This window comes from Salvia hispanica, chromosome 2 (genome assembly GCF_029641045.1).
Source record: "Salvia hispanica isolate PSC_SH4W2 chromosome 2, Shi_PSC_v1, whole genome shotgun sequence".
In the NCBI taxonomy this organism is placed as follows: domain Eukaryota; kingdom Viridiplantae; phylum Streptophyta; class Magnoliopsida; order Lamiales; family Lamiaceae; genus Salvia; species Salvia hispanica.
In genome coordinates this window covers 33,072,984-33,094,368 of record NC_142693.1, presented here as the reverse complement: position 1 = coordinate 33,094,368, position 21,385 = coordinate 33,072,984, and the positions used below count along the sequence as shown (strand labels likewise).

Here is a 21,385-nt window from a genome sequence, read left to right as displayed (position 1 = left end):
TGTCAATTCTCTCTCATCAAAATTATCTCAAAACTTTAAATTTACGTAACTTTCTCGATTTAAATAATTTTTTCGCAAAAAATATATCAAATTAAAGATAATTTTATAAGGATTCCAACGACATCTCAATTGTCTGTATTCCGACAATGTTAAGGGATGAAATTTGATAGTTTTTTTTTTACTAAAACTTTTCAAGATTAGGCTCTTTTCATAGGGTTTTTTTGGACTAAAACTTTAGGCCAATATAAATCATACAGGGTTTAGAGCATTCATATCCATGCTCTTGCTAAGAGTATGGATGTGAGCCCGGACCCACCCTTATTTATTTTTAATTCTCTGCTCTTCCGCAAGAGCACAACACCTACATTCATGCTCTTCCACAAGAGCATGCTCAAGGGTCCCACCATTCTATTATTCAATTTAAATACTTCAATTACTAAAAAAAATTTCCACATATAAAATTCATTCAAAATACCCGAAATACTTTTACAAATTACTAAATAATTAAAAATTACATAATTAAAATCCTCAAAATAAAAATTACATAATTAAAATCCTAAAAATTGAGATTGAGAGAGTTGTTTGGTGTAGTGTGATTTTTTGTGTTGAAATGAGGATATTTATAGATGAAAGTGTGAATTTTGGAATAATGCAAATATGAATTAAAAGTGTGGAAAAATGGATATATTTTATTGGGAAGTGGGAAAATATTTTCTTTATTAAATCTGAAATTTTTCAGATTTTTTTGAATATTAAAAAAAATATATATATCAATCAACGTTGGCCAACCAGAGCATGTCACGTCGGCTGCTCGCGCTCTTGCCGTCGGCACGGTTGTGCTCTTAGGAAAGAACACGGTCGTGCCGTCGGCAAGAGTGCAGCGGCGGGCTTGGGTGTGCTCTTGCTGTCGGCAAGAGCACAGCTCTTCCGCAAGATGATATTATTAAAGTTTACAGACCTTGATAATACCCATAAACTTCTCATTTTATTTTTCTGGTAACGAGCCTCATATTCCACTAACTTGATCTCACTCACATTTCATTATAAAATTAATATATAAAAGTAGGATCCACATTCCACTACTTGTACTACATTTCTTAATATCCGTGTACAAAGGAGGGAGTAGTTTGACAAACTTTGCGGACCACAATGTTCCCAAGGAAATACAATTTGAGTGTGAAAATAATCTGAGTTAGTAGGATAATAAAAGCAAAGCGTCACATGTTCATACTAGCTAGGCAACATACAAACATTTAAATTTGGAATCAACGAAGGGCTCTGAAAAGGGTGTGCATCTCCAACTGCTGAGAGAAGTCCAGTATAGAAGACGTAGTAGGAAAGCATCAGCACCAAGATCGTGTTGTCGATGCATAGCCCTCATCAAAGCTCATCTGGAGTTATAGCAGCCATTCATTGGAGAAGGTGATCACGATAGCTAGCAGCGCCACACCCATGGCGACCATGGACATAATCACATAAATACGAAGAAATATGGGTAAAGGGTATGCTGGATCATGATGGTGGAGAAGAACATCGCAGCGAGTGAAGATATGAAGGCGGTCGTGTTGGCGCACCTAATGCGAGGGGACTTGTGGTCATCTTCAGCCCATACTCCGACTGGAAAGCCATCGTGGCTATCAGGAATAACACCACCATTATGGTTTTGGTCATCCCGGGGATGACTATGAAAACTGAAAAATCTGATAACAGCTTTTTCATATCTAAGTAGTTGACGTTGGTTGGAGTACTCTCGTTCAAGATTTCGATGGCAGTTTCGCTCATGGCGTTTCTTGTTTCCTGCTTTAGGATTTTGTTTTCCACCAAGTATTCTACTCTGAAAAATTTTCATAATAAATACTCCCTCCATCCGCAATTTATAGTCTCGTTTTGCTATTTTCTCATTTACTTTATTCTATTTTAGGTGAGTGAACCCATCGTCACTAACTTATTACATTCATATTCTATTATAAAATTATCCCTCCGTCCGCGAATAAAGTCTCGTTTTTCCATTTTAGTTCGTCCGCGAATAAGAGTCCCGGTTCACTTTTACCATAAATAGTAATAGGGTCACACCTTCCACTAACTCATTCCACTCACATTTCATTTAAAACTAATATATACAAGAGTGTTACATTCCACTAACTTATTTTCCCATTTTTCTTAACAAAATCTAACAATTTCTTAAAACCTATGCCAAATCAAAATGAGACTATAAATGACAGACATATGGAGTATACTTTTCTTTTTGGTTATAAGAGGGAGTATACTTTAGTTACACAATAAATACAACATGATCTATCCTTATTAACTATTCCATCCGTCTCATAATAGGAGTTATTTGTGGACACGAATTTTAAAAAATGTAAAAAATAGTGGATTGGAAAAGTTAGTGGAATATGAGACTCACTTTTTTATATTGATTTTATATTAAAATGTGAGTAAAGTGAGTTGATGGAATGTGAAAGCTATTTATCATTTATGGTAAAAATGAAGTGTGACTCTTATTGTGGGAATGACCAAAATGACAAAGTGTGACTCTTATTGTGGGACCGTGGGAGTACGAGATAATTGCAATTTATAATCCCAACAATTTTTGTGAATTAATGCCATAATCTTTTGATTGGAGTATATTACTTCCTCCATCACATAGAAATAAGCTACAGTATTTCCTTTTTCATCCGTATAATAGAAATAGTTCATATTCATTTATGACAATTTTTTTCTCTTTCTCTTTACTTTATTATTTATGGGCCTCGTCATCAACACATTATATTAAAGTTTAACAAAATTATATGTTGACATTTTAATGTTATCGTGTTGACATTTTTAATATACTACATTGATGAATTAGCAAGTTAGCAACTTAAGAAAGTTAGCAATTGATCACACCTAGCCTACGAGCTTTCTCTCTCTTTCTCTTGTAAAAAATGCCTATGAAATGATGTCCGAAGACATATGATTGACTAATGGAAATTTTCCACTCTCAAACGTGTGTGGCCGGACCATTGATTCTATATGCACTAAAAAGATTTGTATAAATAATACTCTCAGTTTCGTAAAATAAGAACCGTCTATTTCCTAAAAATAGAAATCCTTCTTTTCAGGGAGTAAATCTCGCAATCAAAAGATATTAAATACTCCCTCCGTCCTCCCTCCGTCCCAAGATAAGTGACTTGTATTCCTTTTTGGGTGTCTCACTATAAGTGACCTATTTCTATTTTTAGCAAAAAGTAATCTCTCTTACTTTATTCTCCATCTACTTTATTCTCTCTTTTCTCCTCTACTTTTCTCTCTCTCATACTTTACTCTCTCCATTTTAACTTATTTAAATACCATTCCTTAAATCTCGTGCCCAAAAGAAGTAGGTCACTTATCTTGGGACGGAGGGAGTATATATTAAAATATTATTTCAAATATTATAAAGTACTCCTTTTGTTTCGCCATAATTGAGGCGAAACTTTTCGGCACGGAGTTTTAGAAATGAATATTGGATGTGTCAAATAAATTGATAAAAAAGTAAGAGAAATGAAAAGATAGAGAGAATAAAGTATCAAGTGAATAAAGTAGAGAGAATAAAGTAAGAAAGAGAAAAAAATTACCATAGAAGGAAATGACCTCAACTATGAAGAAACTTTCCGAAATAGTAAAATGACTCAACTATGGCGAAACGGAGGGAGTACTTAAACTAAGCAATTCATCTAAAATATAGATACATAACAAGTAAAAAACAAGCATAATATTGAAACAAATGACAAGATCATAAAATTTATACGGACATTTTTTTCCAAATCCAATTAACACACAAAAAAAGTAAAAAATCAAATTTGGTCTTTGGGTTCTTCGCGTCGGAGCAGCCATGTTGGGTACTGGGTCCAGCACTGGCTAAGCCCCCGCTGGAGCGGCTGGGTCCGTCCTTCGACGTAGGAAAGCATGAGCACCACGATATAACTGCCGCCTCTTCTTATTGAACCACGACTCATACCAACTCACCACACCAACAACACATACCGGGACCACTACGGCTATGACCAGCACCATTATCAATATCCGTAAAATATTGCTTCGTTTGAATTTCACATGCTCATCTGGAGTGATCCCGTATATTGACTCTGATAAGGTGATCAGGATAGCTATGAGCGCCAAACCAATGGTGAGAAAGGACATGAATATGAAGAAATATGGGTGAACTGCTTGATGTTTCTTGATGGTGAAGAGGAACATCGCCATGATGGAAAATACGAAGGCAATCTGGTTGGCGTTCATAATGGTCTTGTATGTATTGGGATGGGTGGATGCCATCACAGCCTCGCCGGCCTTGCGAGAGGACTTGGCGTCATCTTCATTCCATACTCCGCCCGCGGGGCTGATGGCCGACTGGAAGGCCATCGTGGCGATCAGGACTGCCACCACTATCATGGTGCTGCTCATGTCCGGTATGGCTTCGGAAAATTCAAAGCCAATCAGTAACGGATCTGTCAAGAGCTTTTTCATCTGCGTGTAGTTGACTCTGCGTGGATGACTCTCGTCCAAGATTTGGAGTGCAGTTTTGCCCATGCCGTTTCTTGTTTCCAGCCCTACGTCTTTGTATTCTACCAAGTATAGTATAGTCTGAAATTTGTCATAATCATTCTTTAATTACACAATAATCACATTACATCATTTGACATCTATCCTTATTATGTTCTTAACTACTTACTGCTATTATATGATAATTTGCAAATTATATGTTCTTTTTGATTCTGTTTTCAGATGTTCGACACACTCTATTGAACCCAATCAACTACTTAATCGTCGAACATGGGTATAAACAATGAACTTCAAAAATCTAGTCACGCGCGTGGATATGCTTGTTTAAATCCCAAGTAAAAACTCTTGCTAGCAAAAGAAATACTCTATTGCTCTGTCCACCAAAAATAGTCTTATAAATTTTATTACAAATTTGATAAAATTTAAAGTGGGTAAAAGTAGGAGAGAAAGAGGAAATGTGCATAAAATATGAGAGTGAAAGATAATAAATGTGGATAAAGTATGAAACAAGTTACGGTGGGCTGATAACAATAAAAAGATAAGACTATTTTTTTTGAACGGATGATAATAGAAAGATAACACTAGTACTCCCTCCGTCCCGTTGTAGATATCACACTTGGGAATTGACACATAATTTTAAGAGGTGTTGTTTTGTGTGTTAAGTGGAAAGAGAAAATAATATATTTATATTAATGTGAGAGAAAACTTTTTCTAAAAAAGGAAATGTGACATCTTTTATGCGATAAACTAAAAAAGAAAGTGTGACATCTACTATGATAGGAGGGATTACTGCTTTTTTGGGATTGTATGAAATATAATAAATGAACCGAATGTGAGAGTATGAATCGAAGTAATCTATTTATATCAATAGTATCTCAAGAAAAAAACAACTAATATTTCAAATAAGATGGAAAAAAAAAGAGTTGTTGGTGTTTAATTACCTCGAGTTGATTGCACCTAACAGCCAAATGCAATAATGTCTCCCCATCATCATCCTTTGCACACACAAGCTCCCCCATCTTCATCGCCAAAACCTTCAACACTCTAAGCTGAGCATGCTTCACACACAAATGCAGCACAGTCTGCCCGCGGTGCAGTCTCTCCATCGCGGGCATACTACTCTCTAGAAGGAGAAGTTCTAGAATCTCGACATGCCCATTCATGGCTGCAACATGAACCGGATTCATGCCTTGCTCGTCGCGCCACCAGCACATCCCCGGGGCTGCTGCCAGCAATTTGGAGGCAATCTCAACGTGCCCTTCTGCAGCTGCAATGTGGAGAGGCGATGATTTCTGGGAGTCTGACATATGCGCTAGCCGTGGATTATGGTTGAGCACTTGTTCAGCAATGGATGCTTGTCCGTGCATTGCTGCAATGTGTAGAAGATTTCTTGAACATGGAAATAAGACTCCATGAACAAGATATGGATCTTCTTCAAGTAATTGTACTAGTGTTGTAACATCTCCTTCTGATACAGCGTTGTAGAGTTTCCTTGCTACTGCTTCTCCCTCCATTCTTAAGTGGCCTTTGTTTCTCTACTTTCTTGATTCTTTACTTCTTATTGATACACAAATGATGTATATATGTTTTTATATATAGTGTGTACAAGCTTTCTCTCTTTTTCTCTTGTAAGAAAGGCCTAGGAAATTATACCAGTTAAGATAAACTGAAAGCAAAGTTTCCACTCTCTAACATCACAAGGCCAGATCATTGAATCTATATACACCAAAAAGTACTCCCTTCATGATTAAATGTCTCATATTTGACCGGCACGGGTTTTAAGAAATTATTTGACTTTGTATAGTAAAGAAGTTAGTGGAATGTGGAGTCTACTTTCATGTATTGGTTTTATAATAAAATGTGAGTGGAATGAGTTAGTGAAATGTAGGGTCCACTTACCAAATATAATAAAAGAGAAATGAGACATTTATTGGCAGATGGACGAAAAAGAAAAAGTGAGACATATATTGGCTGAGGGAGGGAGTAATATGATAATGTGTAGTGTATAAATAATGTATACTCCTGCCGTCTCCAAAAAATTGACAAATTTGTAAATTACATAAATTTTAATGTGCAATTGGTAAAGTAAAAGTGAGATTGAGAAAAACTAAGAGTGAGAAGATAAAGGTAATGGAATAAGGTTAATAGATTGTGGGTTCCACATTTTAGGGGACGGCCCAAAATGGTAAAACTAGTCATTTTTGGGGGATGGAGGGAGCATATAGAACTACTTTTATAGTACTCCCTCCGTTCCATAGTAATAGAGGCGTTTTTCCATTTTCGTCCGTTCCATAGTAATAGAGTCATTTCCCTTTTTAGTAAAAGTCAACACATTTTTCCACACCTACTTTACTCTCTCTTACTCTTTTCTATCTTCATCTCTCTATCTTTTTCATTTTCCACTTTATTCTCTTTTTACTTAACTCACCTAACACATTTTTTCTTAATCTCCGTGCCGAAAAGTTTTGCCTCCATTACTATGGAACGGAGGGAGTAGTAATATGTAATAGTACTTGTTCCGTCGGTAAATACATATATCTCATTTTGTCACTTTATTCAGCCATTCATTAGTTTTATGTTTCATTTTAACAATAATTTATAAAAAAAAAAAAATAGAATGCATATGTATACCACAAGTAAAGATGATTCTTAGCGGTCAAAAGGAGTATTATGTCGATGTTATTATATACACTAAAATGCATTATTAATAAAATAAAGTTATTAAAAGAATAGGAACACATTAAAGGCCTCATATAAAGTATGACTGAAATCAAACAAAGTGGGAGACTGATTATGCATAAAGCCAGTGTTAGACTGATTATGCATAAATTCACTGAAACTGACCATAAACATCTTCAGAGTTCTTTGCTGCAGCATTAAACACCATACATAAGTGCATAAGAAATCTGCGGAAACAAATGGTTAAACAAGTTATTAGAAAAAGCTTAATTTGCAACATAAGAAGCGGGGACTTTGATTTTTTATTTATATTTTTTTATTTTAGCTGGTTTTTTGGAGAAGGAAGGGGAAGTGTTTCCATAATTAATGATTTTAATCTCTAATTAATAGTTTTCTTAATTTCTAGTATTACTAAAATTGATTTTCCAGAATTGGTGGAATTACTAAATTAGTATTATTAGTATATACTCCCTCCGTCCCCCATTAAGAGTCACACTTTTCCATTTCGGTCCGTCCCCAATTAAGAGTCATACTTCATTTTTACCATGAATAGTAAGTAGGTCTCACATTCCACTAACTCAATTCACTCACATTTTATTATAAAACCAATATAAAAAAATGGGTCCCACAATCCACTAACTTTTTCAATCAACTTTTCTTTACATTTCTTAAAACTCGTGCCCGGTCAAAGAGTGACTCCTAATAGGGGACGGAGGGAGTATTTATCTACATAAACATATTTTTAAATTTTAATTTTTGCGTATTTATTTATATTTTAATAAAATAATTTTGTGGTATATGTTGTCTCGTATTTTAGTTATAAAGTAAATGAAGAGTATAAATTAATTTTCTGAATTTGTGGGGTCCGAATTTTCCTTTCGCTCTATACAACCAAGACTTAATGCTCTGCCTCCTCCTTTAAACAACTCATTGGGACGACCACCTATGTAATAAACCCATGCAGTGCATTTCATTTCAACACCAAACGTCGATGCTTTTCTAACCAAGTCGAAAATAAAATTATTATCATTATACAAAACAAAAACAAAAACAAAAACAAAATAAGAAGTAAAATATTTTGAAAAGGGCAAAAATCCTATAAAGTTTTTGGCTATAAAAAGTCATAACTTGTCAAACTTAGAGATTTTATGCAGTGTTATTTTGTCAGTTAAGTGAAAAGTGAGTAAAGTAAGAGAGAGAATAAAGTAAAGAGAGTAATATTTTATTTTAAAAAATATATCATTTAGAGTGGCACATCTCAAAAAAAAAAAATTACTCCCTCCGTTCCATAGTAACAGAGGCATTTCTTTTCGGCACGGAGATTAAGAAAAATTGTGTTAGGTGAGTTAAGTAAAGGGAGAATAAAGTGGAAAGTGAAAAAGGTAGAGAGATGAAGAGAGAAAAAAGTAAGAGAGAGTAAAGTAGGTATGAAAAAATTTGTTGACTTTTATTAAAAAGGGAAATGACTCTATTACTATGGAACGTACCAAAATGGTAAAATGACTCTAATATTATGGAATGGAAGGAGTATATTACTTAGAGTGAGACGGAAAGAGTACGCGTAGGTTGAAAATGCAATTGCTCGATAAAGTAATTAGGTCTAACCGTAGTCAAAACTTTCATATTGTACGATACTTGGTGGAAAAGAACCTTAGCCGCAAATTCCACTAGCGACACAATCTTGAAAGAATATGACATGCTAAATTAGACTCTAGGAAAATAATTTAATTTAAAAGAATGCTTGTATCCTATGTGCATCCTGCTATTATTATTCATCTTTTTTTTAGGAAAATTTCTAGATTCTCGTATATTAAAACTCGGTCCAGCATCAATTTGGGAATTTACTTAACAGCCCATTCTTTAATTAAAACATGCGCCCATCAGGGAATAAAAGAACTAACCTCCAGCCGAAGCAAAATTTGTTATTCGGCCCAACTTAAATAGAACTATAGTTGTCCCAAGACAAAAAAAAAATGAGTCAGCCCATTTCTCTGATTCCATTCACACGCATTTAAAATCCAGTTCTAGAGATTATCTTCGAATTATGCGAGGCTAAGGATTGAAACTCGTGTGGAGCCAAATCTGGGGATGCAAAATTACCTGGAACGGAGGAAGTATATATAAGTGGAATTCATTCAACACATTTTTTTTAATATTTTTAAAATTTGTGTCAACACTAAATGTAACTCATAATGTGGGACGAACGTAGTATCGAAATAAAAAGATATAGTACTTCAATTCGACTCTCAAAATAATCTGAGTTCGTTTAATTATAATAAAAGCATCACACATTCATACAAACTTTTAAATACCAAATCATGTTCTCTCTCTCCATGAAAAAATATGAACATTAATTTGATTTGACACGAATTTTAATGTAAAATTGATAGGATAAAAGATAAAGAGATAGTGGGATAACCGACTGGAAGGCCATCGTGGTGATTAGGACTAACACCACCACTACGGCGTTCCTCATCTCGGGGATGTCTTCGGAAAGTGCAATGCAATACCTGACTGACGGATCTATTAAGAACAATAGTGTTCTTTAATTAAAGTAACTAGAAAAATTAGTTAAATATTTTAATGAGAATACATATTTTATTCTATAAGAGGAAATAACACGTTTTAATTATATAAACTAAAAGGAAAATATGAACTTGGACAGATAAAATATTAATTGAGCAACCGTTTTTTCCCGTACAAATATCTCATTATTTTATATGATTGTCTACTATGTTCAGTGTTCTAGTTATCCCATTTTTAAAAGGCGGACTCAGTGATTAATTAACCTAGTACTCGTTCCGTTTCACATTACTTGACACACTACCTAACACATTTCTTTTTTTGCGGTTATTTTGAAAATTTTAAGTAAATAGCTAAAGTTTTAAAAAAAAAAAAATAGCAAAGACAATAATATAGAAAAGAGTTTTAAGTTTCTTCACATTTATAAATTGTATTTATAAATGTGCACGTTGAACGTCAAGAGGATGGAGTGATGATCGGAGTCGATGTTATTAAATAATCAAGTTGATCCTTCCAACGATTTGTGTCTTCATACACGAAGTCATTTAGTAAGGACTTATTCCACTGTGCTTTTGTGAAGTGAGAATTTTAGAATCTCATCATCAAACTCTGATTTATTGATAAGATGTTTATCCTATTTCCAAGACCATGTAATTGAATACTTGGCTTCTATTTTATGATATTAATCGACTTGGCATTTGTGCAAATTTCTCAAGTTCTACCCCTTTTCTTTCCCCGCTTCTTATTAGTCGCGGTTTACCCGCTTTCGCTATCCTTAGCAAAATGCATTCGTGTCAACTAATTAAAATAGGCCAATTTGATAGTTAACTTAATTTAATTAGTGGGTTTCAATATAAATTAGCTCAATTTATTTAATTCAATTTATATTTGTATGAGTGTATTCGGCTAAATTATTTAATGCTAAGAAATTATTGTAGAAGGTTTTAGGTCTTAGGGTTTTGGGTTTCCATAATTTTCTTTATAGATTTAGGTTTTGAGTTTTAGCATATGGATTTGGGTTTCCATTAATAATATATATTTGAAAAAATAGGGAACTAGATGTAATAGAAGGTAATATTACTTTCAAATATACTATATATTAAAATCACATGAAATACAGTAATAAATGAAATAAAATTATTTACTGAATATCTTATTCAATGTATTTCTCTGTGACGTATACTAAAAACAGAGTACATATTATATGTATTATCTTATTTAAACATGCGAAATATATCAAAATAATGTTGGAGCAATATATATATATATATATATATATATAAACTTAATGCAAAATAAATATAGAATGAGCTATTTATATAGGTGACTAATGAGAAATCAACCAAGAATAAATCATATAATGAAAAATAGAATTATAAATATATAAAATAAGAAAGAGAATAAAATCTCAAATTTTATACAAATGGATTAGGACATTGCCTAACCTGTGATTAGAATTATCAATCTGATAAACTTTGTGCACTGACAAATATGTATACATTATTAATTATAGTGATACATTGAATATATGAGTTTACGAAAATTTAAATTCTTAATTTCTGTAATTAATATACAAAATTTAATTTAATTTAATTTTAGGTTTAATCCATACTCGATACACAATATCTGTGTGTTATATTACTGATGAATTCCTTAAATTTATTACTACTATTTTTTTGGTATAAGATTAATTATTATTGCATACATAGTATTTATATTAATTTCTTTATAGCATGTCGGTATTGCTTAATTTATTAAATTTTAAACGAATATATAAATTAATGATCCGTGCATAGCACTGGTGTTACATTAGTAATAATAAAATGGGACAGCTGTGTTGAAATTAAAATGTATTACCTCCATTCCCCAAAATTTGTCCCATTTTGATCCGACACGGGTTTTAAGAAATATAATGAAAAGTGAGTTGAAAAAGTTAGTAGATTGTGCGTCCTATTATTATATATTAGTTTTATAATAAAATGTAAGTATGAATGAGTTAGTGGAATATGAAGTCCATTTCCAAAAATAATAAAAGGTGAAATGGGACAAAATTTTAAGGGACGAATGAAAATAAAAAATGAGACAAATTTTCAGGGACAACATGTAATAAGTCGAAACTAAAACATTAATGTCGGATGGTAATTAGTTAATTACGCGGAATCTATTTTAATTTTGTTTTAATTCGTTTAACGTGTGTCATAAGTCGGAATGTCGGACAGTAATTACGTGGAATCTGTTTAAATTTATTTCTCAACATGAACAATAAATTAATTTGATATTAGATGAAAATATAAAGGAAAATTGAGCCCAACTCCTTATCGACGGGTCCAACCCACCATTTTGATTAACTTGTTAAAATGTCGGCGATTTACCAATGTTAAACAAATTCTATATATTCTTATTTCACGTTTCTTTTTATTTCTTCTTTATTACTCCATAACCTCTATAATTAAAACTAGTTTTTATCATTTTAGGTTATCCATTAAAATTAAATCATGTCTAAATAAGAAAGTTTTAAATCAATTGCCCACAACTAATATTATGGAATATGGACCCACATGGTCATCTTCTATTACTTATAGCATCATAATCCAAAATTAAGACCAAATCTCCATCCTTAGATTTTAAAATGAGTGAATAAGATTAAATCTTACGAATTTCAATAAATAGTAGACAAAATATCAACAAAAGAGTAAGATTGTCATTTTGTTATCATATCATAATTTTCATATTTTTTTTATATTAACACGACATGAGTATTTCAACACAAGTACACGAAAATATCAACCCAGTTTTATTGAGATTTCACATGCATTATATTGAGATTTTACATGCATAATATTGAGATTTTATATGCATTATATTGAGATTTCGTCAAATCATCAACATACACGAAAACTGAAATAAAAATCATCAAATTTCGTCATCCTATCATAATTTTCGTTTTTTTTATATTAACATAGTGTATTACAACTATCAACACAATGACATTAGTATTTCAGCACAAGTACACGAAAATATCAACCCAGTTTTATTGAGATTTCGCATGCATTATATTGTAATTTTACATTCATTATATTGAGATTTTATATGCATTATATTGAGATTTCGTCAAATCATCAACATATACGAAAACTGAAATAAAAATCATCAAATTTCATCATCCGAACATCGTCGGAACATATTCAATTGAAATCTCGTTAGAATCCTTATAAAATTACTTTTAATTTGATATATTTTTTGCAAAAAAATAATTTAAATTGAGAGAGTTACGTAAATTTAAAGTTTTAGGATAATTTTAATAAGAGGGAATTGACATTAATACCCTTTAATTTTATTTAATAATTATTTAAATTTAAAATATAATACAATTGGCATTCTATCAACCACTAGATCTCCTAATCTAATGGTTAAAAATTGGCCTTAATTTTGAATTGCTAATTAGTTAGCATTTAATCACCTCCTTGGACCCACAATCACTAACAATACTTCCACCATCTCCCCCCCCCCCTCTATTTCTCATCTCTCTCTAGCTTTACTAATTATACATTAAAGTCTGTACCAATTACAATTTTGTTTATTTTTTATAAAACGGATGGAGTATTTTTTTTCAAAGTCATAATAATGTAGATAGAAACATACCGGAGGTGGCGATATTTAATGCTACCTTCGTCCACAAAAAATAGACAAATTTTACAATTTTTGTCCCTTCACCAAAATTAGACAAACTCTATGTATAGAAAGTTTTAAACAAATACTAATCTTACAAACCATTCTAAATATGGATCTCACAAAATCCACTAACACTACTATTTCCACTGCATTTTCCCTCCATCTCTCATACTATACCAACTAAAACAATGTCACTTACAACTTTGTCTATTTTATTTTTTTGGATGGGGTGGTAGTAAATCATTTCAAATACATGGATATCAGTCGATGGAGACAGTTCATTTCCGAACTCTTCTTAAAATTATAACACTAGTTTGCAAATACATGAATATCAGTACATTACAGAACATATCAGTTTATATGATTTGTAAATATCAGTCCTGACTCAATATCAGTTCCAAATATTGAAATTGACATGTTTTTTTTATATCAATTAATATGATCTTCAGTTCCTACGTTCTCATTTTAGCAAAGTTCTGAAACAGTTTGTTTTGTTTATATGATGCCAATTAAGTAAGTCTTAGTAATGATATTGTTGTTTAAAAAATTTCAGATTGTAGAATACTTGGTGGAAAGTAGAAAAATAAAGAGGCTAGCAAGGAATTCGAGTGGCGAAACAACATTGGATATTTTGCGTGAGAGCTATCACGAATCACGACACAGATACATATATAGAAATGAGAAGAATCTTGCAACACATCGATTCTCTGTCAATGGTCAAGCAGTTCCCCAAATTGACCGACATGGCAACGGTGGTGGTGATCCTAATAGCCACGATGGCATTCCAGGCGGCACTCAACCCCCCGGGTGGCGTGTGGCAGGAAGACTCGCCATCACCCGACGTTTACATGCCATCTCACAAGGCTGGCAGAGCAGTGATGGCAACTACTAATCCTGGACTATATATACCCTTCATTGTTGCTACCAACACGGCTTTCATTTCATCCATGATCACAATCATCCTCATCAACGCCGGAGCGCCACAGGTAGATTCTTCTTCCTGTCAATCACGACCTATTGTTATTCCCCTACTTCCCCATATGTAGGCTGGTTTCATGGTCGCTTCGCGCTTGTACGTAATGAGACAAGAATACAGAGGTTGCAGCAAGATCTTTCAACTGATGCCGACAACCTTCCCAATCGTGCAATGGTTTCGACGTATGTAAGAATACAAAGTTGGCATGAAATTCTCACCACCGGTCCTTAAAGATATACTCAAGGTTTCAATGTGGATCTATATGATTTATAATGTATATTAACTACTCAATCAAACTAGGTCTTACACTTATCCTCACTAGGTAAGACGCTTATTCTAATAGTGATTTTTTGATTTAACGATTGAATCTGATAATCTGCCGGCATGGGAAAACACACGCTCTATCATTTTCATACTGGAAGATTTGGAAGTGTCTATTTTGTTACAAATTTTAAAAATTGGTGTCATTATTGCTATCATTTATGAGACATGTCAAAACTAGTTCAAAGATCAAGGTTCTTCTAACTGATGCCAAATAAACTTGCCATTGTTAAAAAAAATATCTTTGCAATGGTTTATGAGACGTTGCTATATCAAATTTATGTCGCAGGCTCGCAGCACCATTTACTGTATATGTAGTCTTGTAATCCAAGAATTGGCCGATTCGTGCTAGATTCTCCCTTAATTGTTCAAAGTTGTCAATTTAGTTCATATGTGAATAATTGTCACATTTCATTATAAAATTAATATATAAAAATAGGATATACTTTTCACCAACTTTAATCCACTCACTTTCTATAATATTTTTCAAAATCCGAACTGAACTTATTAATGACAGACGTAGGGGTACAATATAACATTAGAAAATAAAATCATAAATATCTCAAAAAAGCCGCGTCTCCAACTGCTGAAATATCTCCTACCGCTGAAACATCTGAAAATGACCCCGCGTCTCCTCCATCTGCTGAAAAATCCAATAGAAAACACGCCACGGGAAAGCATCGGCAGAAAGATCTAGTTGTCGCCGCCTCTTATTATCCCATGACTGGTGCAATTGAATTACAAAACTAACAAACATGGATATCAGTCCAAATCCGTACAGCACCAGCATCACCACCAGAAGAATCTTGTTTCCTGTCGAGTGCATAATCTCATCCGGAGTGATCATATACACCGACGCTATGTAGGTGATTGTGATAGATAGCAGTGCCGCTAACATGGCCGTCCAGGACGCCATCATGAAGAATAAGTTATTGACATGGATCCTGGTGGTGAAGAGGTACATCGCGGTGAGGGAACATATGAAGGCCATCGTGTTGGCGAGCGTCATCTTCTTGTACATATAGGGGTGGGTGGATGCCATCACAGCCTTCCCGGCTTTGTAAGAGTGCCTGGCGTCATCTTCACTCCATACTCCGCCCGCGGGGCTGGTGGCCGACTGGAAGGCCATTGTCGCGATCAGGATTACCACCACCATTATGCTTTTGCTCATCTGTGGGATCACTTGGAAAATGGAAATATCTGACACATTTGTTAACAGCTTTTTCATCTCTAAGTAGTTGATGGTGTTTGGAGGGCTCTCGTTCAAGATTTCGACCGCAGTTTTGCCCATCCCGTTTCTTGTCAGATACTTTATGACTTTGTTTTCCACCAAGTATTGTATAGTCTCAAATTGGTCCATAATATTATACTTTAATTAGACAATACTTCATCATCTATGAGATAATTGCAACTTATAGTCCCAACAATTGGACCATGTTATAAATTTTAAAGATTTACTATTTAGTGCTTTTGAAATTCGATAATCGTATGAATACTCATCTGTTGTTAATTTTTTTTTCGGATGTCAGACACACTCTATTGAGCCGAATCAGGTACTCAATTGCCGAACATCCGAAAGAAAAGTTTAACAACAAGCGGGGATATTATATAAATCTACAATCTACATCATGCTTGTTTGAATCTCAAGTACAAACTCTTACCAGCAAAAGAAATACTCATGGCTCATTCCACCAAAAGTAGTCCGTAGGTGATACAAATTTTAATGCAAAATCGAAAAAAATAAAGTGCGTAAAGTATGAGAAATAGAGAGAAAATGTGGATAAGCATGATAGAAAAATATCAAAATGAATACTCCCTCCGTCCCAAAGAATATGCACTTTGGGGCATAGGTTTTAAATCAAAATTGGTAAAGTAAAATAAAAGTATAGAGAAAAAAGAAATTAAAGTATTGTTAGTGGAAAATTGGCCCCATCTCATTAGAGAGAAAAGAGTTTCCAAAATTGCAAAGTGTATATTCTTATGGGATAGAGGGAGCAATAAATTGAGAGATGCTTTCCATTTTTAGTACCCTCTCCATCCCGCCAAATGTGATTAGAGATTTAAGAAAACAATATTATTTGACTTAATTGGAGAGAAATAAAGTATGCATAAGAATAAAGTAGAGAGATAATGAGGGAGTAAAAGTATGAGGAGAGTAAATTAGTAAGACAGAGTAAGAGTACGAGAGAGTAGTTAAACATGAAAATCAATAATTTGAGACAACAAAAATGAAAAATCAATAACCTGTAATTGGATGAAGGGAGTGTAGATTAATTTTGGTGGATGGGAAAAATGGAAAGATAAAACTATTTTTCTCAGAGGACGGATGTAATATAATAAATTAACTGACTATCAAAGTATGACTCAATATAAGTACTAAAGTTAAATCTAATTTTCAACAAGTTTCAATAGTAACTTTATTAAATCAATAAGATCTCGTGGAAAAACAGCTATTATTTCAAATACTGAAGAGAAAAAAGAAATGAGTCTGTGTGAAATTACCTCGAGTTGGTTGCATCTGACAGCGCAATGCAATAATGTATCACCATCATAATCTTTTGTACACACAAGATCTCCCATCTTCTCCACTAAAACCTTTAACGCCCTAAGTTGAGCATGCTTCACACACAAATGCAACACAGTCTGTCCGTGATGCAGTCTCTCCATCGCGGGCATAGAGCTCTCTACAAGGAGAAGTTCTAGAATCTCAACATGCCCATTCATTGCTGCAACATGAACCGGATTCATGCCTTGGTCGTCGCGCTGCCAGCACATCTCTGGGGCTTTTGAGAGCAATATCGAGGCAATCTCGACGTGCCCTCGTGCTGCTGCAATGTGGAGAGGCGATGATTTTTGGGAGTCTGAAATACAAGCTAGCTCTGGATTAAGGTTAAGCACTTCTTCAATGATGGATTTTTGTCCATGTATTGCTGCTATGTGGAGAAGATTTCTTGAGTATGGAAATAAGACTCCATGAACAAGATATGGATCTTCTTCAAGGAGATGTACAAGTGTTGTTACATCTCCTTTTGATGCAGCGTTGTAGAGTTTCTTTTCTACTGCTTCTCCCGACATTTTTTACTGGCCTTTGTTTCTCTTCCTTTTTGATTCTTTACGATTTATTAGTATTAATAAACAAATGATGCATATATATAAGTCTACAAGCTTTCTCTCACTTTCTCATGTAAGAAAGGCCAAGGAAATGATAGCTTAAGACTTAAAGATTGACTAATGGAATGTTTCCACTCTCAGACGTCACACGCAAGGCCGGATCATTGAATCTTTATGCACTAAAAATAAATGCAACCTGCTAAGTGAGTCGTATTTCTTTTTGTGTTCCAACTGCCAACTTATGTAAGATATTTCATATATTTAATATATAAGCAAAAATAAAAAGAACACCTTTATTTCTCTTACTTTTGTCATGTATCCTACTTTATTCAGTTTTTATTTAATCACTAAATACACTATCTAAAATCATATGTCCAAAGGAGCGTCTCACTTATCGTTAAACGAAAGCCATATACTCTCTCTGTCCCTTAAATTTTGTCACAATTTGATCGGGCACGGGTTTTAAAAAATGTAATGAAAAGTGGGTTGAAAAAATGGTTAGGATGTGAGTCCTATTTTTGAAGTACTCCCTCCGTCCCAGAGAAGTTGGCACACTTTCCTTTTTAGTTTGTCCCACAAAAGATGTCACATTTCCCTTTTTGGAAAAAGTTCTCTCTCACATGAATATAAAAATTATATTTTCTCTCTCCATTTAACACACAAAACAAAACCTCCTAAAATCCCGTGCCATTTTCAAAGTATGCCAACTTCTCTGGGACGGAGGGAGTATTAGTTTTATACTCCCTGCGTTTTTTAAAAATAGTAACTCTTTCCATTTTAGTCTGTTCTTTAAAAGTAACAAGTTTCAAACTTTCTATTTTAGGAAATCTTTAGACCCATATACACCAATTTATTTTACCACTTACATCACTACAATTAACAATTTAAAGTGGACCTCATAATCCATTAACATTAATTCCATTACTTTTTTCTCTCCCTCTCTCTTACTTTACTATTTTTTCTCCTCCTCTCTCTTACTTTACCAAATCGTACATTAAAACCCGTGTCGTTTCAAATCTCCCTGTTTTTAAAAAACGGAGGGAGTAATAAAATGTGAGTAAGAATAAACTCGTAGAATGTGAGGTCTAAGGAGTACAAAATATGGTAAAAAAGTGAAATATGACAATATTGATAGGGTGGACAGAAATGAAAATATATGACAAAATTTCAGAGATGGAGGGAGTAATATTTAAACAAATACAATCACTTGTTCGGCTTGCTATTCATTTGATTATTTCATTTTAACAATAATATATAAATAGAATTCATATTCCAAAAGTAAGATGTTTATTAATGGACAAAAAGAGTATCATGTCAATATTATTATAAACAAATAAAATATTTTAAAAGTAAGGGAATAGAAATAAAAGACCTCATGTAAAGTTTGACTGAAATTAAACATAGTGGGAACTCGATTATGCATAAAGCAATTGATAGAAGTAGGGAAGTAACTACGCAGAAATTTCACTGAAACTGACCATATTAGACATCGCCAGAGTTCTTTTCTGCAGCATAAACACCATCATGTGCAACACAAGACTTAAAAAATATGAGGAAATAAATGGTTAAGCAAGTTATAGAAAAAGATTAATTTTTAACAATTACTACTTCAAAAAAGTGTTGAGCTTTAGTTAAACATCATCAGTTATTCAATTGCTTTTTGTAGTATGGACACATTTTCATTTGGTGAGTTCAGTTAAACAAAAAAAAGGAAAATGAACATTTTATTTCATCTACATCTAAACATAGATTATTATTCCGTCCATCTCTGAAAAGTATGAAATTTGTCACCTTTCATTTTTACAATTACCAATCACATTCTCCATCTCTGAAAAGTATGAAATTTATCACCTTTCATTTTTACAATTACCAATCACATTCTCCATCTGTGAAAAATATGAAATTTGTCACCTTTCATTTTTACAATTACCAATCATATTTTATAATAAAATTAATACAGAGTAAATCAAATGGTGACAAATAATAAGAGATCGGGAGTGTACTTGATATAGTGTGCTTTGGCCTAGCTTTCACGATTTTTTAGAGCACTTTCCTAAAGTCTCAAGATAATAAAATAGGGGTTGCACTTATATATTGTCTGCACCTTTTATAATTCTCTGATCGTGGGATGGATTAAACCCAACAAGGCATATTAATTTATTCATGTTGAGAAATAACGTAATTACTATCCGACATTCCGACTTGTGACATACGTTAAACGACTAATATTTTCCACATAGCGGTCCCATAGTATTTTATGTCTTTGAAAGCGAGAGTAAAGAAGAAATCAATTTGAAAACGATTCTAGTAAAGAAAAAAATGATTTCAAAACGACAATAAAATGGCTGTTACGTTGCTGTTTATGTTTTACTAACATATATGTTTAACTTAACTTCTCCACAACTATATATGGCCCATTTCGCCGCACATTAATATGCTATTACCTTTTAAATAGCTTTTAAAACCTAATAAAATATTTATGATGTGCCATAGTTTTAAAACAGTGATTCGTTGGACTGAACTTGGCTGGCTTTTACGATTTATCATTTCCATTTTAAATAATACTAATTGTATCAGGATTAATAATATTCAACAACACTTGTCCACAGTTAGCTGGAAATTTAGACTAAAAAATAGTCACACATTCATACTAATCATATAATCCATGGATCAGTAATTTTGAAATAATGAAGTCAACTACACATTAATAATCAATGATTGGTGGCTGACTCCACAAACCATTAGTAGGAATAAGCATGGAAAAATTCTCAAGTATAGTAAAGTGTTACTCTTAACAATTAAGTACTCAAACTTTTCTATGTTTTCATCATTTATATTAGTTTGATCAAGGTATTGGAGTATCAAATTAAACCATAGACTATACAGTATTTGGTGGAAAGCAAAAACTTAAAGAGGCAAACGCATAATTGCATGGCCAAAACAGAGCTTGATATCTTAGATGAGAGCCCTTCGAACACACCTAGTAGATATTCCGACATTAGAAGTATAACAGCCCGACCTCCTAGGGTACAACAAATGCGGCGGCTGCTACCCGAAACCCGACTCGAAAGAAGTAAACATAGGCTAGGGTTTCATTTAAAGAGTACTAACCAAGAGAAATGAAGGAATATCAGAGTATTTAATGCAACAACTTAACCTAGAAGTCCAAAAGAAGATAGATATCAGAAATGAGGATCAAAACCTTAAGAGTACGACATAGTATCCAAGACAAAATCACAAGAAAAGGGCTAAGGCCACAACCAAAAGTAAGATGCAAATGTTCCAGAAAGAAATTCTAAAGAGTATCAATAATTCAGCGGAAAACGACCAAGAGAAAAGCATAGCTATGTATGGTGACACAACTACACTTAGAGTTCAACACATCCATATTAATTAATTAAGCTGCTCAACACCCGCACCGCTCGTCATCATTCAACCTGCACATAAGGAAAACACATGCAGGGCTGAGTATTTTGAAATACTCAGTGAGCTCGTTGCCAAAACATTTTATAAGTTATGCCACCCTTACCAAGTGAACTCGAGTTTTAAGCAGTTAAAAAGAATATCACGAGTATC

At 33.4% G+C, this 21,385-nt stretch overlaps 2 protein-coding genes across 2 annotated transcripts; both read right to left on the bottom strand.

Annotated features, from left to right (window-relative positions):
• Positions 1 to 3,747: 3,747 nt before the first annotated feature.
• On the bottom strand, positions 3,748 to 6,052 carry LOC125202595 (uncharacterized). Its single transcript, XM_048101028.2, has 2 exons — positions 5,469 to 6,052; positions 3,748 to 4,608 (listed from the first exon to the last, which is right to left on the bottom strand). Exons 1-2 carry the CDS (start codon positions 6,039 to 6,041, stop codon positions 3,883 to 3,885), a joined length of 1,299 nt encoding a protein of 432 aa, XP_047956985.1. The 5' UTR covers positions 6,042 to 6,052; the 3' UTR covers positions 3,748 to 3,882.
• A 9,040-nt stretch (positions 6,053 to 15,092) lies between these two features.
• Positions 15,093 to 17,800, bottom strand: LOC125209608 (uncharacterized). The gene is made up of 2 exons (XM_048109488.2): positions 17,201 to 17,800; positions 15,093 to 15,869 (listed from the first exon to the last, which is right to left on the bottom strand). Exons 1-2 carry the CDS (start codon positions 17,771 to 17,773, stop codon positions 15,297 to 15,299), a joined length of 1,146 nt encoding a protein of 381 aa, XP_047965445.1. The 5' UTR covers positions 17,774 to 17,800; the 3' UTR covers positions 15,093 to 15,296.
• Positions 17,801 to 21,385: the final 3,585 nt, after the last annotated feature.